Below are 26,707 nucleotides of genomic sequence, written 5' to 3'. Positions count from 1 at the left end.
ATAATAAATGTATCTATGAATGGTACAGAATATAAAAACAATTAAAAAAAGTTTTGCCAACAATACATATGCAGTGCACCATGAGAAACAAAGAGAAAGGAGTCACCTGGGCATTGCTGCGTTGTCCTTGCAGCAGTGACTGTCCCTGGAAGAGCTGCATTCCCAGAGCTCCAGGAAGAGAGGGCAGGAAAGCTTGTTGGTTTTGTAGCAGGGCCTGAGCCCCCAGAAGAGACTGGAGGCTTCCCATTTGAGCACTGGCATTTGCGTTCAGAGCAGACAGATCTCCTGTAAAGTTGCAAAAAACATTTTTTTTAAATATTTTATTGATGAACTGCATATTACATACAAACACATGTAACTAAATAGAAAAAAATACACATGTATAACAAAATTTAAAATAAGTAAAAAAATATATTTAAATTGTAAAATACAAACATGCAAATAAAGTGAGTGAACCACACGCGACCCAGCACACCATGCAGAAGCATATATTTCAACAGGGGATTATACTTGGAATAAGAAGCGATAACTCAAAATGGGGGACAACCAGAAGAGAGCATTTCTAAATTGTACCACGAGGTTAAAACCACTGCCCTACGGAGAGTCTCCTTCACAGGCAAGGGTGGAGTATATACATATGGTAACCAGATTGTAAAAAACGGTTCGGATTTATTTTCTTTATTTATCGACATTTCCAGCCAGTCCATATGAAATAAATAGGAAATGCGGGGTTAAGGTCAAGGTGTATGAGGAGATCCATTGGGAAACAACGGTTTTTTTTCCCCGCTGCAGCAGTTTTAGCCAATAAAATACGTTGCCCCAAACAAGGTCTAGACTGTCGGGAAGTCAAATAAATGTCCCCATAGGGCCCATTCGGGAGAAATAGTAAAGGATATGCGTAGAGTATCTTTAATAAAGTTGCAAATTTAATCAGTAAAGGCCACAGATCGGCATGAGACGACCATGATCTATACAAATATTCTCTTAGGAGCAAAGAAAACGTTTTGCGATTGAATTACAATTGAATTACCACACGCGACCCAGCACACCATGCAGAAGCATATATTTCAACAGGGGATTATACTTGGAATTAGAAGCGATAACTCAAAATGGAGGACAACCAGAAGAGAGCATTTCTAAATTGTACCACGAGGTTAAAACCACTGCCCTACGGAGAGTCTCCTTCACAGGCAAGGGTAGAGTATATACATGTGGTAACCAGATTGTAAAAAAACGGTTCGGATTTATTTTCTTTATTTATCGACATTTCCAGCCAGTCCATATGAAATAAATAGGAAATGCGGGGTTAAGGTCAAGGTGTCTGAGGAGATCCATTGGGAAACAACGGTTTTTTTTCCCCGCTGCAGCAGTTTTAGCCAATAAAATACATTGCCCCAAAGAAGGTCTAGACTGTCAGGAAGTCAAATAAATGTCCCATAGGGCCCATTCGGGAGAAATAGTAAAGGATATGCGTAGAGTATCTTTAATAAAGTTGCAAATTTAATCAGTAAAAGGCCACAGATCGGCATGAGACGACCATGATCTATACAAATATTCTCTTAGGAGCAAAGAAAACGTTTTGCGATTGAATTACAAATGGAAAGTCTCTGAAGGAAAAAAAAAACTAATAATTATTTTTTTTTTATATATTATATTATATATATATATATATATATATATATATATATATATATATATATATACACATATACATACACACGCATACATACACACACACGGGATGTAGTTTATATCCCGGCTGGCTCGATGCTGGCGCCGACTTTTTAAACATTTTTAAATCATCTCCATTTAAGAATCAGATGAAGTGGAGGTATGTCTTGGCTGGAAAGAAAACATCTGCAATCTTACCTAACAATCCAGCAGTAAGCAGTGGGTTGAGAAATGGGGGCATCAGTGTGTTAAGCCTTCCAGAAGTAGGTGTTTGTGATGGCTGGAGGTGGAATGGGCTGTGTGGCTCGGATGGAGGGAGTTTGCACTCTGATAAGGCAGGTGAATTAGTGGTTGTGGTAACGGAGGCAGAACCGGTGCAGGAGGTATTAATGCAGCTCTAAGACAGAAAGATGAATACAATTTAACATTAGTACCACTGGGTCCATCAACTATATCATTTTAATACCTAAAAACATCTGAAATATGCAGCTTTACAGCTATCAATTTACTTAGAATTTTAGCAATTTCACATCTACCACTTCTGCCAAGAAGCCATTCCATACAGGAGCAAAAGTGTTATTTGTAATATTTAAAAAACAGGACTACAAAATTATAGTTCCATCTATGTTGATCAGTGAAATCTGCAGGTTGTACTAACATACCAATACTAATGCACAAAGGAAATCACTATATAAATCAGGATTACTTTCTAATACAGATGTGTCCTCATACACCTGGTGTGGCTGAGATGCTTTGAGAGGAGGCACGGGGTGCTAAAATTCTGCACCACAGAAACACCACTAGCAGTGTACTAAAGATGCTGGGCTGTGACTTTAACAAAAACATGTACAAAAGTTACAGGTGAAGCTCGTGGAATTTGGCGTGAGAATAGGCTGCGGCTGCTCGCATTGTAGAACTTTGTACACAGATATACAAATGTTGCACATTAAATTGATAAAAGTACAGGCTATCAATGCTGTATTGTCACTCAACCTTGTTTTATTTATGCGAATAAGATGCACATTTTGAGAGAGAAAGACACTCAGCGTGGCCGAGGCGCCCAAGACTGGCGCACTGAGAGGGGCTATTTAGTCCGACTTGAGCAACAGTGTATGATGACGCATCTGTACACAGCAATATAGTTTATAGTACAACACAAAAACTGTTTCAGGGGAATTCAGATACAATTAGACACAATACTAGATATCAGTATTGCTTTGTGTTATGAGGATAAAATAACGTAGCATTTCATAATGTTTACAAACTTAAAGCTGTTTAACAAAAAAATATAAATTATCAATTACCTGTCCAGGACAGGTAGAGGAGTCTACAGCCCCTAGACTGGCAGCCAGTAGTGCGGAATTCAGAGCCATCAGGGCTGGAGAGGCAGAGACAGGAGGGAAGAGCAACGGCTGGAGGGCATTTTCAGGGTAAGTCTCAGGCAAGGTAAGAGATGCCTCGTGTTTCTCAGTTGTGTCAGTCTGTGTAGTGGGCAGAGAGTCCAACAGGGGTGTGAGGGATGAGAGAAGAGTGCTCTGCTGTTGGTTTTGTGCTGGGAGATCAAGTTGTGGGAGCCCAAGCCCTCCCAGTGGTAAAAGAGGATTATGGAGAAAAGATGCCATCAGTAAAGCCTGCAGAACACTACATTCTGGGTCACCAACTGTAGAAGGCAAGGCCAAAGGTGGGTTCTGCAGCCCCAAGAGGCCAATATCTGCACCTCCTAACAAAGAGGAGGAGAGTAAATTGAGTAAGCCTTGATTAAAAAGCTGTTGGTGTTGGTTCAAGCTGAGAGAGAATGGCAAAGATCCCAACATCGCTAGGTTTAATAGGGCAGGGGTGGCAGCAAACGGCAATACTTGCTCCTGGCCCAAAAAGGAGAAGTTATCCCCAGCAGTGGGCAAAGAACATGGCAGCTCACTATTGCCTTCTGTGACATTGCTCTGTGCCAGGCTGGGAGCAGGAGAAGATTTTGGTATTGGAGACTGGTTATGTCGGCCAGAGGAGGAAGCTAAAATAGAAAACAAAAAAAAATACATATAAAATTGGTAATAAATGTTTCAAATGACACATATAAACTAATTTTTCTGCAAAGGAGAATTCTTTCCAAAATGTTTTAGCTGTAAAGCTATACTATGCTTATACTTCAGTAAAGAAAAGATGACTAAAACCCAATATTAAAATGTTTGAATATGCCATGGAGATAAAATATATTGTTTAGTATCATCATATTATCCCACTGCAGTTCAGTTAGCGAGTTGTTCTCTACGACATTACAAAACTATGAAGCTTCTCTCACATGTTTAAGACAGTGTCCTGATGAGAACTCACAGAAGGGAATTAAACTGTTTTTTGGACGAGCGATATTCAATTGTAGATGAGCACAAGTGCCCATTACTTATGGAGCATTTCGCACCCAAATACACTGGGAGATCAGCTGCGTAAAGCAGCTAAAGCTGTGCAAACTACTGGGCGCGATGAGTTTGGGTACCCAAAAGCCTGACTTAGGGCAGGATTCTGTCTGCCACCTCAGGAGGGTGCGAGCAGAAGTAATGGGTGCCCGTGCCCATCAGTGCAATCAATTGAATTGCTCCCGGTCACCAAAGACGGGAGCTGCGACAGCACCAAACAATTGAATCCCCTTCCCCAGTCCCAAAAGTGGAATCTGAAGTCACTTAAATTGGTGACATTACTGGACATATATCTGTCTATAGATAAATGTCAGCCAATCAACAGTGAATTTCTACTCAGAACATTTGTGAAACTGTCTCTGAAGCTCTGTCTGCTTAGTTATAGAAGCACATCCTACCTAACATGGCTATCTGCTACAGAGGGATGAAAGTAACAATGGTGGGCATAGTAAAGTATAAACACTGTAGTTATTCCATATGTATTATTCAGGTATGTTATATACAGTCTCTGCTATTATTTAATAAGGACTTTACTTACTCTTTAAGATACTTACATGGATTTGTCCCAGATGGTAACTTCAGTGGTAAAGAAGTCCCTGAGTTCTGCTCGGTAGCAGTCTGGACTAGTTGCCCTACAAGGCCAAGTAGATGGTTGCTGATATCTTGGGAGGCTGGGGATAAGCTTGGATTTTTGCTTTGGCTTGGGCACTCCTCTACTGATGAACGAGGCAATTGAAGAGAAGAGGGGTTGTGACCAGAAATTGAATGTGAATGAAAAACTTTGGATCTTCCCATGTCTTCTTCAAGCTGCCCTCCAATTCCTGTCAACTTTGAAACACAAGAATTCAATTTGGAGAGTCCACTAGGACTAGTGGGGTCATAGAGATGCCCATTAGCATCCTGTGGACTTGCATCAGGGCCCGGAGAATTTCTTTGTCTTTTGCGCTTCACCATTACATCCCTTCTTTGGGAGTGAGTCCTGCTGGGAAGAGCCCGACCTTCCTGTGTGACAGTTGCAGAAAGCAACGTGTTGGGATTCAGCACTCGGCTGGGTAAAGTGCTAGGGGCTGCAGCTTCAGGTTTGGTTTGATTTGCCATTTGGGCCTTAGCAGCTGCTGTAAGGAGGCTGCTGGCTGGAAAGGAAGCATTACTTTGCTGGCCCAATATGCACCCGAGGGGAAAGCCCAGTAATCCTTGCGCTGTTCCCAAAGACACCGATGGTGCTGTTTTATTGCTTTGGTGGGTTAAGGCATAGCTGGCATTTGAAGAAGATCCCAGTTGGGCCTGCCCAAAGGGAGGGAGGCCTTCAAGTATTGCTTTTGGACTGTGGGGCACAGAGCGCTTAGGGGAGCTGACAGGCCGTGGAGATCTAGAGCTTGACCTTGTGTTAGCAGGAAAGTGCTCAGAGGAGGCAGATGAGTGTCGGGAACGCTGAGGGGAACGCTCCACACTGCCAGCTGGGGAAGAGATAGAGGATATTGAGGACCTTGTGGTAGATGGAGAAGTCAGCGCTCCACTACGGGTGAAAGGAGAGAAAGGTGGGGGCAAGGCAGGGGAGGAAAGGTTGCATGGGTTATTTTCAGAAGTAGGGTGAGGGTTCATTAAGGGAACCTGAGACTGAATTAAAGGAGGAGAGTTCAATACATGATGCTTTGGACTAGGTGGCCTACAACTGTTAGAATCCAAAATGCCCAATGGATCTTTCTCAGGAAAGGCAAAAGGCCTTCTTGGGCCCTGAGAAGACTCATCCAGCGTCCGGGAAAAGGTGCCACCAGGCACAAAATTACAAGTATTAAGAGCTAACGGTTTGGGGGACAGGCCTGAAAGTTCTTGACTACATGAGGGGTAGGAAGGCCGGTTTTGGGAAGACTTAACTTGTGTAAAAGAACTGGAACACAGTTCATGAGATATGGCTTGCGGAGTCCTTGAAAACACCTCATAGCTGCCATTTGATGGCACTGGTGGACAGTTCCTTAAGGCATAGGACTCACCAAGCGGTGCCCCATGCTGCCTAGACAAGGCAGGCCGCTGGCTGGACCGTAAGCCAGAGTACCTTTCTCCGGGACTCGGAGTGAAAGCATCCGATTTGTGATCCAGGGGTTTCTCTGAGTGGTGAGTAGGCAGGTTGTGGGCCTTCTCCATAATAAGTTTGCTGAAGATGTCAGGATCCAGAGAACAAGGGTGTTGCCCCATCTTTGGGCTGGTGGATGTTGCATGAAAGTTTTGACTAGGGCCACATCCTGTATAAAAAGCAAAAAAGAAAATTCAAACAAAAATGTAATGATTAATATGTCAGTGTGTGAATATAAAATTCTATCAAATCATGCTGCAGCTTTGGAGCACTGAGAGCAACATCGCAGAAATAGATCCGAGCAAACATCAGAAACACATGTAAATATTGTATTTACGTACATATCTGAATTAGGCCCTATGGCCAGTACCAGTCCTTGGTTCAATACCTGGACCCTTTATGACAGGAGTAAAGCCGTGGAATGCAGTGCCACGGCAAATCACAATATTCTTTCAGCTGCCACCATACCAGATGGACACACAATGCAGTAAAGAAAACAGACGCAGGTTACCAGGCAATTACCAGGCAAATTTAAATTGTGAAGAGCTTTAATGGAGACTAAATGGGCATATACTAAGCTGCAAATTAGGAGTGAACACCCAGTTATTGCCTCTACTAGAAGGGAGAAAACTGGCACGACAGAGTTACTTTATTAAGCCCCTGCAAAGAAGAGAGGAGAGGGTTTGGTATATATAAGCTTATATACATCAGAATAAGGCTTTCGGAGAGCGCATCAACAATTATTGCTGTGGGGTTGTTTTGGCTGCCCCTTTGCTCCGGTCTCCCTGGTCTCTCATGCAATGTCTTATCTATTAAACCAGTGGTTCTCAAACTCAGTCCTCAGGACCCCACACAGGTCATGTTTTCCAGATCACCCAGCAGGTGCACAGGTGTATTCATTACTCACTGATACATTTTAAAAGATCCACAGGTGGTTATAATTATTTCACTTTTGATTCTGTGAAGAGACCTGGAAAACATGCACTGTGTGGGGTCCTGAGGACAGAGTTTGAGAACCTGTGTATTAAACTAATAACACCCTCATGGTCACAATTTTTGGATTTCTGATTATCACATTATTATGCATTTACGTTCTGTCTCTGAGTGGTATATAAACCTGACAAAGCGTTAAATGCTTGCGAGACCCCCACATCACAAGGAGATGATCTATTGTCTCACCTTCATATCAAGGGCACTGGCAATTCCAAGTCCACTCAAATATATGTAAAACTGTAAAATTTTGAATAACCCTTATACTTTTGTACAGTTAATCCTTAAAATATGTATGTTTTATGCAAGCATGTATATATTCATTTTGTCCCTGCCCATATGATATTAGATGCTAATATGATTAGCTCCAACATGTGAAAGACAAAAGGCATTTTAAACGCTGGGGTCCTACTGGAGCCCTGTCAATCGCTCATGAAGTTGGGTGACACATTGAAATATCATGTACCCCATACATCACAAATTAATTCATTGGCAGTTAATATAACTGATGTATGGATATTGGTCTATATGATCTTCACATATACAGCATAGGTAGATATGAAACCTATGTTTCTATGCATCTAGCCAGTATTAATTATCTACAGTTGTGCTCTAGTAGTCAGTCTTTACTAACCAAGGTCTTCATAAGGAAATGCCTGCAACAGGGCTGGGGTGGGTAATAAACTGGTCATTTGTATAATATACAACATAATATTCTAAACAATTACTGTTATTATAGCAGATAATTAGACATGGTTATGTAGCATTGGTAAAAAGAAGGCAACATTTTAGCTGTGCCAGGCTTTGCAGAAGTTAGAGCAGGGTGGTTGATCAGACAGATAATGTTTTCGCAAACTCCTACACCCTCTCACACCATTCCTTCCCCCACATCAACTGCAAGAAGCAGCTGTACTAAGTAGAGGGGGACACATGATGTAGAGAAAGTGCAGAACTACGAGACCCTAACATTCATTGACCACATGTCTAAGGCACAGCATGCATCAGCTTAGTAAATTGTAGGGATGTAATCTAAAGACATACTCATGCTTATTTCAGCTCACATAATCGATCTCCAGCATTGTATCGGCTGCATACAATGGTAAGCTAGGTCAGGAGATTTGTGAGCGACTCAGCTCTATGACCTGAAGGATGGACGTGTAAATCCCATAAAGCATAATCTGCCGAGTCTGTAAATAGGTGCTCTGCACACAATTATGACACCCTGGGCTGATTTAGAATCAGGAGCAAGAGGGGAAAAAGGATTAGCTCGTGAAATAAACCATGATCAGTGCAAGGGGTGCAACTACATGTATTTTTTTTCAAATACTGAAAAAATACTGATTCGCATGTAGTGAACAAATATCGGGCAGCTTTGTTTTTACAGTGAAATGTAGAACACGCCCCTCCCAAATTCACATTGCTGTGCAAATGGTAAATCTGCCCCACATGTAGTGTAACATGGTTTTATTTTGCTTACTCCTAACTCTGAATAAGGCCTTCTGTAGCTTGCATAGATCCTTATGTCTGTACAAATACACTGCCCAGCAGCTTCAAAGACCAAATACACCAACTCAAGGAAACCAACTATTGAATATTCTAATTGACATGAAAGGCTTTCACATATTTTATTTTTAGAGTTGTTTGAGGAAGGGAAGCACTTTAATACTATTTAACTAAGTTACAGTACAAAATTATTTAAAACTTCTTTAGAGTTAGCTTATCCTTCTCACAAATATTAGGCCACAGTAATCTATATAATAATCTGCTAAATGGGAGTCAACACACGTGCCCACTAACCGCACCCACTGCTCAAGCAACAGGACAGGCCTTAGCAGGGGTGTATCAATGGGGTGGAGCAGCAGGCAGACTGAGGTGACCTGGGTCCCTTTACTAGTCTATATAATAACTTAGAGCATGACAGGGCTGTAAAAAAGATATTTATTATAATATTAAGCAATTTATTTCCCCACAGCCGCCGCTATCCAGGTGTGGAAAGAGTAGTAATGCTCTCAGCACGGTGCTGGGGAGGCTGCAATGTTTTTGGAGGGGGGGGGGTGATCTCCCTAGGTAATACAGCACTGTGCAGACAAGCCTAGGGCTGTTGGGGGAGCCCTATGCTGTGTATCTCTATGATATAGTGCCACCAGAAGTGATTGGTAAAGCCTAGTGCTATTTGTGGCAATGTTTATGGAAATGGTATTGCACAGACCCAAGGGATCTGTTCAGCTCTATAAAAGCGCTGCATTTTGTAGTTGGTTTTGAGGGGATTGACGGTGGGTTCAGTTTACATGGTCAAAATGACCTTTAGTCATTTTCAGGTGAAAGTTGTCAATCTGTGGCATAACCGCAGAGGATAAGACAGAGCCTGGTCATAGAGATGGAGGATACTTATAAAGGCTCGTCTGGCTGCTTGCTGCCCATCACTGTCCTCTAGATACTCCCTCCAAAGTAATTCGCTAATGAGTTTCTTCTCCCAGATGATCAGCCTCATGCAGGCAAAGATCTTGAGCAGTGCCACGGTATTGCTAACATCAGAGACACATGCATTCATGCGATTACTTGTCTTAGAAGATATTCTGTATGCTAGGAAAATGTACCGAAACTATAGCTGCCCAGACATAGCAGGAAAGAAACAATGTGAGGATGGATAGGAAGACTATATTACCAGCAGCTTGACTTTGTAGTGCAAGGGGAGTACTCTCAATGCTCTTGTACAGAGTAGCAAGGGCCACAATTTTCCTACGATGATTGCAGAGTTTGGTCATATCCTCTTCAGCCTTCACATCCTCTGCGCTACGTCGTTTCACCACTGCTCTGGGGTCAAAGTTAAAAACCTGTAGAAACAGATTTGTATTATCTGTAGAGACCTAAGACAATAAACTTGATATGGAAAATACTGAGACCATTTACATCACACAAAAATGAAGCATCAGAGAGCGCCACACATGGTGTGCAAAGGAGGCATGTCTGATTGTGATGTCGCACATCAAGGTCTATTTTAATATGCTGCATAACTTTTTAGATAAACAAGGTGTATGAAACGATCACAGATAAGTTTATATGTTTTAATAAACCATCTTGGCTCAGACTGACAATTCTTGAAAATACGAGCATGAAACATCAAATACACATTATGGAGCCGATTCTGAGTTGGGAGAAAAACAGAAAAGCAAGTAACTTTGCATCTGACAAAAACCATGTTGCAATGCAAAGGGTGCAAATACATTTACAGCATACTTGCCGACTTACTGGCTGCCGCCTCCAGGTCGGCTCGGTGGGGGTGTTGCGTCAAGGTGGGAGGTACGGTGAACGGAATGGCAAGATTATGTAATCGTGGCCCCGTCACACAATGTCACAATTAACGTCATTGCAAAGCGGGTGGGAGGGGGGCAAGATGGCGCAACTCAGCATGCACACGTCACTCGGTGAGTGGGCAGCTGCAGGCGGGTGGCAAGTGGCCCTGGGAGACTTCCCTACACTTCCGTGCGGCCTAGAGAACCACATGATTTTCGTGAACCTCCCAGCCTGTCCGCAAGAGCAGGTAAGTATGATCAATGGTATTATTATAAGGTAAGTACTGGCTACATTTGCAAGTAGCTTACAAATGCTGGACAGGTTTATTTTTACACTGCAGTTTAGATTTGTGTTTGGACAATCTAAATCTCTTAACATTATAAATCTGCCCTCCTGCAGGGCTGTTGCAGTGCAAAGATACTTACCGTATATACTAGAGTATAAGCCGAGTTTTTCAGCACATTTTTTGTGCTGAAAAATCCCCCCCTTGGCTTATACTTGAGTGATGCTCCAGGACCAGCGGGCCGCGGTGCAGACTGTCTCTCTGTGACACAGCTGCACCGCGTGTGTAGCGCTGACCGGACGGAGTGCCAGACACACAGCCGCCGGCAACGGCAGCTATGTGTTTGTTGCAATTAGCAGCTGATGAGAGTCTGTCAGACTCTCATCGGCTGCTGCTGCTCCCACTGCGGAAGTCATCTTCCGGCTCCCGCAGTGGGTAGTGGGAGAGACGTCATGATGTCATGACCTCTCCCATAATTCAAAGCGTCGGGACCAGGAGCGGGGTTTTAGGTAAGAGTTTTTTTTTTTTTATTACGTCTCTCTACACTGGGGGGGGGGGGGGGCTACTACTGGGGGCAGTACCAGGGGGGGATTACTACTGGGGGCACTACCAGGGCGGGATATTACTGCTGGGGGCACTACCAGGGCGGGATATTACTACTGGGGGCACTACCAGGGCGGGATATTACTACTGGGGGCACTACCAGGGCGGGATATTACTACTGGGGGCACTACCAGGGCGGGATATTACTACTGGGGGCACTACCAGGGGGGGATATTACTACTGGGGGCACTACCAGGGAGGGATATTACTACTGGGGGCACTACCAGGGGGGATTACTACTGGGGGCACTACCAGGGGGGATTACTACTGGGGGCACTACCAGGGGGGGGGGGGGATTACTACCAGTAGCTGCTGCATTTCCCACCCTAGGCTTATACTCGAGTCAATAAGTTTTCCCTGTTTTTTGTGGTAAAATTAGGTGCCTCGGCTTATATTCGGGTCGACTTATACTCGAATATATACGGTATTTATTTTTTATTAACTCCCAACTCTGATTTTACCCTCTTACATGATGCTATGGTGTTAATACACAACTATTTTCCTTGGAGTGCAAATCATATCTAACGCAATCAAACAATTAGTAAGTGGGTGTTAGTCATATTAAATAATCCAAAAGATCATGCTGAAATATTGGCAACCAAAATTGATCATTTTTTCAGACATTATCGTTGTACATTGTATCAATGTACAGTATGCGGGCAGTGATTAATTTTCCTTTTGAATTTCTGTAATAAAAATAATAAAATGATGAATAAATAAATAAATCCATTCTTGTTATGGAATCTAGTTTGCATGAAGGTGCTGGAGAGTCAATTTGCAAAGTTCAGCACAGTCGCCATTAATGCGCTTTTCATTCTCATAATCCCTTTACTTCTCCAAAACTCTCCCGTCAGTCTTATTGAGCTGGTCAATTCCTTTTACAATACAACAACAGGGAACAAAGCATAGAGCCAAGGTATAGGTGTATATACATTACATGGGTTAGAGTATATGAACACCAGAACTTGTACTTGTTTAACATTTTGTTCCATGGGCATTAATAGTGAGATCCCCCCCATCCTTCACTCTTCTGGGCAGGCTTTTCACTATCATTTGGAACATGACTGTGCTCATCACCAGGGCCGTTACTAAGGGTGTGTGGCCGGTGTCACCGCACAGAGCGCAGGGCTCTGTGGGCTACACGGTTGCTGCCCCATGGCCCTTGTTTCAGGCTAATAAGGTGTCTGGAACAACACCCTGCAGCCAGCAACTCTACAGACAGGCACCCTTCTGTACAGCTGCATGGAGTGTCTTCTAGAGGGTGTAGTAGGCAAATCCCGACAGCGGCAGCCTGGCAAGGGTAAAAATCCTGATTGTCCCTAAGGTAAGTATCGCTAACCTAATTCCCCCCCTAACCCTCCCTTAGGGGTGCCTAACCCTAACCTCCCCCCCCAAGTGCCTAACCCAAATCCCCCCTTCCCCGCCGCCTACACCTAAGTCCCCCGTGGGGGTGCCTAACCCTAACCTCCCCCGGGGGTGCCTAACTAACCCCCCCTTCCCCTAGCCTAACCCTATCCCCCCGGGGTGGTGTTAGTCCTCCCCAGGAGCCCTTAAACTAACCTTTCCCCCCCCCCCGCGGCTGTCCACGCCCAGCATCCCTTCGACCGGTATGCCGGGCGTCGGTCTTCGGGCGTCTGGTTAATGACAGGCGTCTAGATTTAGACGCCTGTCATTAGTATCACGCCGGGATTAGAACGTCTGGAAGCTGGCGGTCGGGATTTAGACCGTCTGCTTCCACACTACATCCCCTTCTAGATGCTCAGTGCACTGCCACTCTTCCAGGTGCTGGTTGGTCCAACCTCCCTGTGCGCAATGTCACGCGCAAAGGGGGCAGGGGCAGCACAGGGTGCATTTAAAGCCCTGTCACGTCACTGTCCTACGCAATATCGTTCACAATACACATCCATTCAGCCACAAGAGAACTAATGAGGTAAGTCACTGATATACCAGCAATAAACCTAGCAGTTGCTGTTCATTGGGGTTGAGGTCAGTTCTCTGTGCAGGACAGTATAGTTCTTCCACACCAATCTTGGCAAAATATTTTTGATGGACCTCTCTAGTGCAGGGGGGCTTGGTCAGCCTGAAAACAGGGAATTACTTCCCCAAACTGTTGCCACAAAATTAGAAGCACAAAATTCTTTAGACTGTCACTGTATGCTGTAGCATTAAGATCTTGCTTCATTACTATTTTGTTTAAAATTGTAAAACCCAACAGAATATGCAGGCAATGTAAGTGTTAATAAATAATACTAATTTTCCTTTACTGGAACTGAGTGGCCCAGGCCAAACCATCAAAACAGCCCAAGATCATTATTCATCCTCCAACAAATTTTAGAGTTAGTAGTACACATTCTGTCAGGAAGCCTTCTCCTGGAATCCACCATCCATCAACACTGCCAGATGGAGAAGGCTGATTTGTGACTCCAGAGAACTACTACATAGTACAATGCTGAAATGCTTTACACCACTCCAGCTGTTGATTGTGATTGCACATGGTACTCTCAGGCTTCAGTGTGGCTGCTTGGCCATGGAAAACCAATCTATGAAGCTCCTGATGACTAGTTCTTCTATGGACTGTGCTTCTAGAGGCAGTTTGGAAGTAGTCAGTGAGTGTTGCAATTGAAGACAGACTATTTTAACACTCAACAGAACTCAGTAGCCTTGTTCCTCGAGCTAGTGTGGCCTATCACTCCACGGCTGAGCTGTTGTTGCTCCTAGATGTTTCCACTTCATAATTACAACACTTACAGATGGCCTGGGCAGCTCTGGCAGGGTAGAAAGTTGATGAGTTGACCCGTTGGAAAGGTGGCATCCTATGACTGTGCCATGTTGATAGTCAAGAAATTCTTCTGCGCAACCAATTATACTGTTATTATTTGACTATGGAGATTGCATGTCTATATGCTTTATCTTATGCATGTCAGAAATTAGCATGGCTGAAAGGGCAAACCACACTAATTAGAAAGGGCATACATGTACTTTCAGCCATGTAGTAAATAACTAAAATACATATAAATAACAGTGTAGTCCCAGTAGCGGATTTACCGCTAGGCTACCGAAGCGGGAGCTTAGGGCCCGGCGGGTCTCAGGGGGCACGCAGCATCGGCAGCTTACACCAGGGCCCGCAGCAAGGAAGGGGTCGGCAGCCAAGCAGTACTGTCACACTGATTCATTATTATAGTATTCGGCGGCTGACAGCTGGCTGTAAGGAAGGAGGAGCAGGTCTGGGTGGAGGAGAGGAGAGGGGCTTCTCCCCTTCTTATCACTCTACCTGTCACTAGTATGCCCGAGACCCAGCCCCCTCTTCTGTCTATTCTATAGTCACCACTCCTATCCCTGAATGCTGCCCGAGACCACGCCCCCTAATGGCAAGACCGCCCCTTCCCCATGTGTCCCCGCCCCTCATATGTCTATTCTATAGTCACTTTCGACCCTCCTATCCATGAACAATGCCCGAGACCACGCCCTCTAACATGAGACCCCGCCCCTTTTCTGTTTAGCCCAGTGTCTCTCTCCTTCAGTTCTTCCTTTCCTGTGCCTTTGAGACCAGCAGGGATCACACAGATCCTGAGGTAAGTAAGTGCTAATGTCATCTAGGGGGAGGTGGTATATGTATATAATGGGGAGGGGGTATTATTATTTTTTTTTGGGGGGGGTTTGGAATGTGTTTTAATTCTATCTGTGGTGGGGGTGTATTAATGTAATGTGTGTGGGGGGGTGTATTGATATTCTGTATGTGTAAGAGGTGTATTTATACACCTGATTTGTTTTATAACTTATATGTGGGTTACCAATGTTCTCTGCGTTATATAGCGCTTACTGGCTACTGCGACACTCTCTGCATTATATGGCGCTCATTGTGACACTCTGCATTATATGGTGCTTACTGTGACGCTCTCTGCATTATATGGCGCTTACTGTGACGCTCTTTGCATTATATGGCGCTGACCGTGACACTCTCTGCATTATATAGCGCTGACCGTGACACTCTCTGCATTATATGGCGCTGACCGTGACGCTCTCTGCATTATATGGCGCTGACCGTGACGCTCTCTGCATTATATGGTGCTCACTGTGACGCCCTCTGCATCATATTGTGCTTACTTGGATACTCTCTGCATTATATGGCGCCGACTGTAACACTCTCTGCATTATATGGAACTCACTGTAACGCTCTGCATTGTATTGCGCTCACTGCAATGCTTTCTGCATTACTAGGCAGTCTTTGTGATGTTCTCTGCATTTATATGGTTGTCACTGGGAAGCTTTCTGCATTATATGAGACTTCACTACAAGACCACACCTCTTTTTTTGGTTGTGCGTCTTTGGCGCACACATTGGGCCTGATTCAGACCCGATCGCAAGCACTGTGCGCTCGCAACCGGGTCAATGGTAGGCCAGTGCGCATGCGCACGACGGAGCCGGCTCCGTCGTGTGCATGCGCAAGACCCGGATACCAACGGGCAATCTGCCGCTCCGGGTCTCGTAGCAAAGGGGGCATGCTGTCGATGTTCAGTGACAGCACGCCCCCTTTGGTGGGCGGGCCGGGGGCGTGGCTGCCCAGACGGAGGCGTTCCCATGTGAACGCCTACCGTCTGGGGCCGGCCCCACTGACATCACAAGTGATGTCAGTGGGAGAGCTTTCGGCTCTGTTTCAGCCGAAAGTTCTCTGGGGCTTGCGGCAACGAGACCCTACCACAAGAGTCTTGTCGCATCTTGACCATCGCGACCATCTTCCTGGCAGCTCGCTATAGCTGTGGGTGGTCAGAGCGTCCGGCTCTGAATCAAGGCCATAGAGCCTGATTCAGAGCCGCTCGTAAGCGGCCACTCGTTCGCTCCGAGTGATGTTCGCACATCTGCACATGCGTATGGGTCGTAATGCGCATGCGCCAACCAGTCATTGCGGTAGGAAATCGAGCGCTCGCAAAATAGCGAGTGCCTGCTAATTTGAGTGACAGGATGAGGCATTTGTGGGTGGTAACAGGGGAAGGTGCTTGAAAACGGAGAGTGGTGATCCGAACGCAGGCGTGCTAAACGGTCAAAACGGGCGTTTTAAGGGTGTGCATAATTAACAAAGCAGCGTCATCGACCACGTCACTTGGTTGTTTCTTAGCCTGAACTGTTCGCATGACTGCGGTAGGATAAACCTACCACAAGCACTGCGAGCAGTTCAGACGCCTTTCGATGTACTCGATGAATCAAATAAATAGCGGAGATGACGTAGGATGCGAGCGGCCAGGGGGTGTCTTTACAAAATAGCGATAGTAGAGTACAAAGTGAGGTGCATCTGCTGCCTTTGATTCTGCTGAGGGGAAGGGGGAGGTGGCGCAGGTGTGGGGTTTGTGGCAGCTGCCAGTTGGGGGGGGAGGCAGGGTGCTTTGGGCCGGCAACACTGGCAGGCACCCTTACTGATTTCCAGCTTTCACCTATATTCACCTGCTACAATTGGGTAGTTGGGGGTGGTGTGTGTGCAGTCCGGGGGTGTGAGGGGGGGGGTTAAACCTGGCACATGAGTTACTGTAGACATAAGTTCCTCTCTGTAATATCCACATATCTGAAAATGTTCCAGTCTTGGGAAGGAGGGAAGGGGATTAGGCATACACTGACTGACTGGTGGGGTGGGGGGATTTGGCATATGCAGACTGACTGGGAGGGGAATTGTTTGAAGAAGGGGGGCCCCAAATTTTTATCTTGCTTAGGGCCCTATGACACCTAAATCCGCCTCTGTGTAGTCCAGTCACTGGTGGAAATATACCATTTTGGACATAGCGATCATCCCCTCCAAATAAAGTTGAATGTATAATTAATTACATTTTATAACGACCATACACAGCTTTGAATGCAGTCACAGATCAGTGAAAAAGTTCCACAATAATACTTCCGTATCACTTTTGCCAATTCATGGCTACCTTTACTCATAGTGACTTCATTTCATGATATCACAGCATAGTAAAGTAAATTACACATTCTTATATTTAATAGAGCCAAAAACAGTGTCAAGAACAAGGACAGGCTACCACTGAGGATCACACATTCTCAGATTATAATGAGCATCCAGGGAGATATCAGGGACCACTTCAAGTGGCCCTGTAACCTTCAACAACGCTGCACATTAACCTTAATCTCAGTAGCAGGTCAAATGACTGCATTCAGCCACAAGAGAACTAATGAGGTAAGTCACCGTTATATGAGCAATAAACCTTGGCTAGCAGTTGCTGTTCATTGGGGTTGAGGTCAGGGCTCTGTGCAGGCCAGTATAGTTCTCTCACACCAAACTTGGCTAAATATTTTTTGATGGACCTCTCTTGTGCAAGGGGGGCTTGGTCAGCCTGAAACAGGGAATTACCTCCCCAAACTGTTGCCACAAAATTAGAAGCACAGAATTCTTTAGACTAATTGATGAATGCATGAATTAATTAATGCATTTTATCAGGCCTTTTAAACAAGCATTACAAGCTATAACAAACAAGTATGAAACAATAGAAGGAAGAAGCTGTGGCTGCCATAGAAGGCTTGGGGGGAAGCATGCGGCCCCAGGGCCACTTGTTGCCCATCACTGTCCAAAGCAATAATGCTAACAGTAACCAAGTACCTCGGTATTACGGTACAGGGTTACTGCAACACAAATGTACAGTATGCATTATGCTACTGAATAAAGACTGTGCTTGCTAAGAAAAAATAACATATTTTTCCTCTATATACCATCAAATAAAGATGGACTTGTGAAAATCAGGAATAAATATAAAAAGACAGGAAAATACCTTTATAAGAACAGTGATAGAGTTAACAAAGTAAAACAATAAATGACATTATACTAATCCTGCTGTACAGTACACTTCAATAGAGACCAATGGAGATGATGTTCTCCTGGACATTAGTAAAGTTTCATGCGTCTACAATGAATATGTCAGGAAACCTAGCAATCATTGCTAAATAACGTCCATTTTTTACCACCCCCTTTCTTGTCTCACCATCCCCACAATTACAACTACAGGTGATGCTGCAATTCATATTTATCTTATTCTTATTTACAGATTAACCAAAAGCCAACAATTTCCAAAAAATTATTTACTCAAATGTAATGGGCCCTTGCCTGGAGCCTTGTCAGGCAAATACTGCTGATTAATTCCACCAAACATACAGTGAGCAAGTTTTACATAATGATGTTATTTCAAACACAAAAATTATGTATACGAAATCTTTGTAATACTTTGCAATACATATCTCCCTAGAACTGTAAGATCTACTGTACACTAACCTTGTAGATGTTAAGTGGACACTCCAGCCCACACTTGCAGGTTCCATCAGTCACTAAGTAGGTCCGTAACTGATCCATAGAGGTAAGAATTGTACCACTCGGACTGAAAGATAGTCAGATAGAGAGGTTACCAAACCATGACTATATGAATGTAGGATTGCATCTTTATTTCAATAACAATCAGATAGTGTTCATTCTAGAACCGTGCACCAATCAAACCCATGCAGTTCCTCTTTCCTGACTGAGTGCTTCTAGCACTCTCAGCTGATGCAACAGACGACTGAGCTAAAGACCAGAGTGTGCTAGAAGTACCAAAGCAGAGAATGACACCCCAGGCAAGAAAGAGCAACTGCAAGGGTTGTGACAGGAGCAGGGTGCTAGAATGAACACTAATCATATGCTGGTAAATTTATAGATTATACAGCGGGTCCAAAAAGTATTGAACACATCAACATTTTTCTCAGAAAATATATTTGGAATGGGGCTATTGTAATGACATTTTCACCAAATGTCAGCATCAACATACGCAATCCACACATGCAAATAAATCAAACCATAGATGTCCATAAGTTATGTGTAATAATGTGAAATGACAGGTAAAAAGTATTGAACACATGAAGAAAGGGAGGTGCAAAAAGGCATGGTAGGCCAAGACACCAGCTGAAATCCATCAGTAATTAGAAAGCAATCCTACCCCTTGTCAGTGCAAATTAATTTAAACTGGTTCAGTCCCAACTGAAGGCCTATAAAAAGGTGTCTCATTACCAAGGTGTAACACATGAAACATCTGATCATGGGTAAAAGCAAAGAGCTCTCTCAAGACCTTTGCAACCTTATTGTTGCAAAACATACTGATAGCATGTTACAGAAGGATTTCTAAACTTCTGAATGTTCCAGTGAGCACTGTTGGGGCTATAATCCAGAATTGGAAAGAACATCACTTCACCATAAACAGGCCACAACCAGGTGCTCATCACAAGATTTCTGACAGAGTAGTGAAAAGAATCAGAAGAGTTGTCCAAGAGCGAAGGACCACTTGTGGAGAGCTTCAGAAAGACCTGGATTAGCAGGTACAATTGTTTCAAAGAAAAAAAATAAGTAATGCACTCAACCGCCATGGCCTGTATGCACGCTCACCACGCAAAACTCCATTGCTGAAGAAAAAGCATGTTGAAACTTGTTTAAAGTTTGCTGCACATCATTTGGACAAGCGTGTGAAATACTGGGGGAATATAGTCTAGTCAGATGAGTCCAACATTGAACTCTTTGGATGCCATAATACACACCATGTTTGGAGGAGAAATGGCACTGCACATCACCCCAAAAACACCATACCAAGAGTGAAGTTTGGAGGTGGGAACATCATGGTGTGGGGTTGTTTTTCAACATACGGTACTGGCCTACTTCATATGGTTGAAGGAAGGATGAATGGAAAAATGTATTGATACCTTCTTGATGAAAATATGCTGCAATCTACCAGGATGCTGAAGATGCAACGAGGGTGAACATTTCAGCCATACAATGATCCTGAACACACAACCAAGGACACTCTCAATTGGCTTCAGAGAAATAAAGCTACTAGCATGGCCCATGCCCAATCACCTGACTTGAATCACTGAAAATCTATGGAAAGAACTAAAGATTACAGTTCACAGAAGAGGACCACGGAACCTTCAAGATTGGAAGACTGTTTGTGTGGGAGAATGGGCCAAAATCACACCTGAGCAATGTAAGCGACTAGTTTCTCCATACAAGAGGCGTCTTGAAGCTGCAATTACAACAAAGGCTTTTGTATGAAGTATTAAATAAATTTCAGTAAGCGTGTTAAATACTTTTTCCCTGTGTCATTTCACTTAACAATTTATGGACATCTATGGTTTGATTTCTTTGCATGTGTGGATTGCATGGGTTCTTGCTGACATTTGGTGAAAATTTCATTATAATAGCCCCACTACAAATATATTTACTGAGAAAAATGTTGATGTGTTCAATACTTATTTTATTAACCCATTTGTGACAAACAAGCATCTTTAGCTAAATAACCAAATCAAATTTCACAATTCTACAATGTGTCAATTTAAAGTATAACAATTACTTTATATACTGAAATGCATTTTCAATTATTATAATATACAGAAATGAGCAGTAATGACATAACTAGACAAGTTTTATTTATAAAAAAAAATGGGGCTGATTTTGAGTTGAGAGCAAGTAACTTTGCACCTTGGCAAAACCATGATGCACTGCAGGTGGGGCAGATATAAAATGTGAAGAGAGTATTGGTGCGTACACAGGTAGCGATTTAAATGATCGATTTGAAATATAACGTTATCGTTACTGCTATCGTTCAAATCGATTATTTAAATTGTTCCTACCAACTTGCCATCAACCAACGATGCTCGGCCACATATGGACGATATCGCCCATCAGCCATGCATGCCGGTCAACTTGCTCGATATCGAGCAGGTTACTATAGGGACCCGCGATCGAGACGTCGGTAAGTATGTGGTGTGCTGGGTGATCAATATAGAACATCCAGCACACCAGGGAGGGTGCATGATAATCAGCCAGCGAAATTATATCGCTGGCTGATCGCTAAGTTTATATGCAGCATAAGGCTACGTAGACACGATGTGCTATATCATTCAATCAGCTGACGAACGTCATATCGCATAGTGCATCTGTACATGTGTACAAAAGATGTGTCTGTGAACGACATAATTCATAGGACATATTGCATCACCCTGCAGCACAGCCAATGTCGATATATCTTGCAGATATATTGGTGCATCTGTGTGTACGGGTGACCCACTGACCGCCCGTACACTTGCTGCAGGGACTGCAGACACTAACATCTCAACTGGGCCGGCGAAATTAAAATGCAGCGCCGAATTGTGATGTCAGGCCAGACATCTTGAGCGGCAGATTGGTAAGTGTGTATTGGTTTATCAATCGGCTGTCAGGTCAGCCAGGTCTACCCTGTACCCAGCATTAGTTTTGGGAACGTTGTGTCCACACTGAAATCTAAATTTTGGTGTAAAAATAAAGCTGCCCAGCATTTCTGGGCTACATGCAAATGCAGCCATTTACCCTGCATCCTGATACAAAGTCATTTGCATTTTATTGCTTATATCCCAATCTTAGAATTAGCCCCAATGAGTGTAGCGCCAAAGAAATGCTCTCATATGTATATTACCACTTGTTCTAGCCATGTGAAAACATGTACACCCCCTTTCAATCCTATGTTTTTACAGATAAGATCAAAATAAGCAAACATCTAGCCCTCACCAAGGTCTATAATGTCAGAAATATAAATCTCATAATACAAACAAACCACAACAGATTTTACTTTGTAATTATAGATTCAGCAAAAATAAACACGAAGAATCTATATGTGACAAAGTAGATGTACTACTACTTCCATATTAGTAAAGGAGGTCATTTGAGCCAGGTGCTGCTAGTCAAGCGATCTTTATTATTTGATCATCAGGAAGAGCTGCCACCTCTATTTAAAAGCAGAACCTTTGGCAATTCAGTCTGGAGCTCAGGTTCTCCAACTCTGTCCTCAGGACCCCAAACAGTGCATGTTTTCCAGGTCTCCTCACAGAATCACAAGTGAAATAATTAGCTAGAGCTGTGGATCTTTTAGAATGTGTCAGTGAGTAATGAATACATCTGTGCACCTGCTAGGTGACCTGTGTGTGGTCCTGAGGACCACACACAGGAGGTCTGGAGCATTCAGGTCTCTGTTATCACCATGACAAGGACAAAACTCTTCTGCAAGCTCTTAGAAAAGGATTTTTGCTGCTCGTCAGTCAGGAGAGGATTATAAATCCAGTGATCTACAAGCTATTAAGAAACGTAGAAAATGAAAGACAGTTATCAGTCTACCAAGCAGGGGCCAAAGATGACCATACTATGCTTTAATTAATCATAAAACCCACCAAACTACAATCAAAGACATACAGTTCACTGTAAACTCTGGAAGTATTAACATTCATGACTCTATGATCAGAAAAAAACCGAACAATTAATGGCTTCCATGAAAGGGTGGCCAGGAGAAAAAAGTCCTCTTCTCTCTGCAAACCTAATCTGTATCGCAAATGTATTTATTTTCTTTTTGTCAAAGTTGCATCTGAATGAAACACAAGACTTCAGGAACAAGTGAGCTCAAAGTGGAATAGTACAGTTGTAGGGGTCTATGTATCAAAGCTTGATGAGAGAGAAAATTGTGAGATATAAATTACCAACCAATCAGCTTCTAACTTATATTTTATAGGCTGTGTTTGAAAAACTACATTTAGCAGCTGATTAGTTAATACTTTTTCTCTCACAATTTTAGCTCTCATCAAGCTTTGATACGTAGGCCCCTCAAGGCACAACAAAAGGTTTGTCGAAAACCTAATCCCAACATATCATCACAATGACCTTATACCAAACCCACTGTGGTGGAGGAGTGATGATTTGATCAGTAAGTGAAGCCTGGCCAAAGTTAGCTCATGTAACAGCATGTTCCAAATCACAGCTGCAAATCTACAACTGAGTGGCTGAAAAAGAGACGAATGGAGGTTGAGTGGGCAAATCAAAGTCCAGCTGTAAACCCCATTGAGAAAGTGGTGTATAATGAATCTCTCCAACATCAATGAACAGAAGCAGCGCTGTAAGGACTAGTGTTCCAAATTTACACAAATATGATGTCAGAGACCTATAAAATCATACAATAAATAAACATTAAAGCGAACGCTGGTAAATGTGGTTCTACAAGCTTCTAAATGATGGGGAGTAAAATCTGTTATGTTAATTGATTAAACTTTAGGACTTGATCAGGAACCAGGGGCTGTCAGTGGCAGCCAAGTTCCAGCGCAACTGATAGGGGGAAGGGGCTGCATCTTTATAATGTATGGGATGCAGGCGATAAATTTCCTTATACACAAAGGGCCTGATACAGATATGTACGCTAATTCTGCCACCGAAGCATCTTTGTATGCAGAGGCTGTGTAAAATGATGCCAAAGCCGCAGGAGGCACCATAAGTAAAACGACGCCCACTGCCGACTTTACTGGAGATGCAGTAGTGGATCAACTGTGTGAATATCAGACATCTGAGTAACCCTCAGGAAGCATCCACTGGCTTCGGCATGCCCAGAAAACGGGGCAGACACAACCCCGCTTTCTGGAACGCTACCAGTCGCCGCCCCCAAATCCAGCAGCATGTCAGTCATGCGCAGGTCATTACACATTGGACATTTCTGAAAATAACGATTGTAAATAAGTATCGGAATCATACCCAAAGACCGGAAGCAGCAAGAGCTAGCTCCTACACAATGCAGGAGGAACAGACCTAAGGGAATAATATAGTAACAGGGGCCTTTCTATAATAGGTGCAGGGTGGGCCCACACCGCACACCCTGCACCCATATTTTTAATACTTACCACTCCACCGCCGGAGTCCCACGTCGGCGACAGTATCAGCGCTGTCAAAATCGCCTGGGAAATGGCCATCGCGGCCATTTTCCCGGCATTTTGAGCATGCGCAGAAGAGAAAACACCGGGAAAATGCCCGTGCGCTGTAGACTCTGGGCATGCTAGTACTAAGAGTCTACAAGTGCGGCGCTGCGCTCAGTGTGCAGCTGGCTGCCGGAGAGAGAGGAGGGGGCCCCGGACAGAGACTGCACTCGGGCCCCCCTCCTCTCTTGAAATAGTAAAGAAATATGAACATTAACTATAAAATATTTACAAGCCCCATAAACATACAAAAATACTGCATGTAATGATGGGTATACACTGTCAGACCACCAGACATTGTATATGACAGCCTGACAGACAGCAGATGATGTGGCCATACACGGGGAGATATGTTGCAGTGTATGGCCACGAAATCTGCGTTCCTCCCCTGGGAAGGAAAAGGGGAAATGCCGACTTGCAGCTCACATATTATCAGATCTGTCGGATAGGTCAGATAATTCAGCATGTCAGACAGACTGATAGTTTGTGGGGCGTAGCGCAAATACACTGTATAATTATCTGGCCGATCGTCCGATATCAGGGGAATTGGCCAAATAACTGTATAAGGTATGCCCAGAATAACTCATTTTAAAATATTGTTTAGATTTAAAAAGTAACAACACCACATTATATAATATCTTATTATAAACAGAATTAGAAGACAACTTTGCTTATGAGTATTTATGTGGCATTGTTACATTTCAACTTATATTACATACATATAAAACACTCTATATAGGCCAAGAAATGATACTTTAATACACTTGAGTATTGACTGATAAATATCAGTATTGATATACTCACCTGATGTATACCACAGTGCCCGGCTCCACCCGCCTCTGCCAGCCAATTGGCACTTGGACCGCTGGCAACCCTCCATAGTTATCTCCTCCTCCACTTTCACTGCCGCCATTCATTTTGTTCTCTCTTCTCTCTTGTACCTATCAGGAAAATACATATCGGTGGTGTTTACAGTGTTAGACTGTTAATACCCTTATGATGGTAAGCTCAAATGAGCAAGGGCCTCTTCCCTCATGTGTTTTCCTTCCGTCACTAATACCATCATCTCCTCCCCACTGCCTACAACGGCACCAAACCTTTTGGGTACTGCCGCCCTACTGCACATTTGGGTGTTATGACGCTGCAGCAAGGTTTATAAACTTTGTCCATGTCCTGCAATGTTCTTTACTGTAATGGTGCGTGTCCATTTGACGATTAAAATGAGCGATAACTGCATCGTTTTCGTTCAATCGTTCATTAATCGTTCATAAATCATTCAGTAAAAGGTCGAAAACAACCAGTGATGCGGGCTCCTGCTGGTCGTTTGACATCTATCATCACCCGAACATGATGGTCAACCAGACGATATCGTCAGGTTGAGCATGTTCGGAGATGAGGAAGGGTGCCTGCACTGACCGACATATCGTTCCGTGTGGGTACTGCACAGTATAATGAACGACTGCACGATAATGATATCTTTATTGTGAAGTCCTTCATTGTCGTCTAGTGGACACGCACCTTTAGTCACTTTTTTCATGTTTTGTTCATACTGTTTCTGTCTATGTACTTTGTAAGGTGCAGCAGACCCCTTGTGGCGCCATATAATAATAATAATAATAATAATAATAATAATAATAAATACAAATATTTAAGCAGAAAGTAGATACAATACTTGCTCACATTCATTACTGTAGAGACAAAGGGAATGCGACCTCAATGACTAGTGGAACAAGTGTATTTAATAATGAATTCTACGCAGAACTCTGCATGTATAATGGATTGCCCACCCCTAGCACTTTGTTCTCATATCCTTGTCATCCCAGCATAAAAGCATGTACATGGGTATGGCTTGGATTTACCTGCTCATCGCGGCACAGTATGGGCGTTAGGTCTGCATGCGATCCTCACGGCCTAGCATTGCGCAGTAACAGCATGTAGTGTTCCCGTTGTGGGAAGAGGCAAGATTGAGCGTTAGCCACTTGCTCCTTGAGAATTCCTTTGGAGCTGCAAGATAACTGTGCACTGAGGTTGCTAGGGATCCATCTTTCCTGCAAAAATAGGAAACACATGGACATTATTGTAAGAAATAGTCAAAGTCAGAATACCTGAAATTCGCTGGCATCAAAGACAGGTTATGTAAGGACTGTAGATAGGGTACTATAGCTTCCAAACTCAACTGTACACTCAGAAGTCACCGTATGGCACTTGGCAATAAATGATCAGTCTAAGTTCAACAGTCCTGCTCCAACTGAGCCCACAAACACATCTCCCCCCAAATGTAAACTGTGCCAATCTGCCAGTACTGAACAGCCATTCATCAGATGCGAGTGTATTATTTTACTTATAATACTCACCCTCTAATGCTGCTCTGAATGCTGTGATTGGTCCCACAGTTACAGTTCAAGACTCATTTAAAACAGAGATATATCTATGGCTTTAAAAGCATTATAAACAGTTATACAGGCGACATTCTCAATATCATAATTATTGCCTGCTTATTGATACAGCCAGGAATAAGAAATAGGGATAATAACCTCACCCTGCCCTCACCAAGCAGATTACTGGCAGGTCTCCATTAGATTCACTTGCAGGACAATATGGACAGGAGCCTGTTTTGCAGACTCA

The 26,707-nt window shown here is 43.5% G+C and overlaps 1 protein-coding gene across 2 annotated transcripts in view; it reads right to left on the bottom strand.

Annotated features, from left to right (window-relative positions):
- MBD6 (methyl-CpG binding domain protein 6) overlaps window positions 1-26,707 on the bottom strand; it is an 80,785-nt gene that overhangs the window by 21,886 nt on the left and 32,192 nt on the right. For both annotated transcript variants that reach the window (XM_088465901.1, XM_088465902.1), the window contains exons 2-9: window positions 25,942-26,130; window positions 24,887-25,023; window positions 18,579-18,681; window positions 9,806-9,974; window positions 4,634-6,319; window positions 2,976-3,679; window positions 1,870-2,068; window positions 107-285 (exon numbers count right to left, since the gene is read on the bottom strand). In XM_088465901.1, the coding sequence (XP_088322027.1) occupies window positions 107-285; window positions 1,870-2,068; window positions 2,976-3,679; window positions 4,634-6,319; window positions 9,806-9,974; window positions 18,579-18,681; window positions 24,887-24,999 (3,153 nt within the window). In that variant the 5' untranslated portion in view covers window positions 25,000-25,023; window positions 25,942-26,130. The remainder of the gene's footprint in view (window positions 1-106; window positions 286-1,869; window positions 2,069-2,975; window positions 3,680-4,633; window positions 6,320-9,805; window positions 9,975-18,578; window positions 18,682-24,886; window positions 25,024-25,941; window positions 26,131-26,707) is intronic.

This window comes from Taudactylus pleione, unplaced genomic scaffold (assembly GCF_031769625.1).
Source record: "Taudactylus pleione unplaced genomic scaffold, aTauple2 ptg000065l, whole genome shotgun sequence".
NCBI lineage: Eukaryota > Metazoa > Chordata > Amphibia > Anura > Myobatrachidae > Taudactylus > Taudactylus pleione.
Note: the sequence above shows the minus strand (reverse complement) of the source record. Positions and strands in the feature narration are given on the sequence as shown.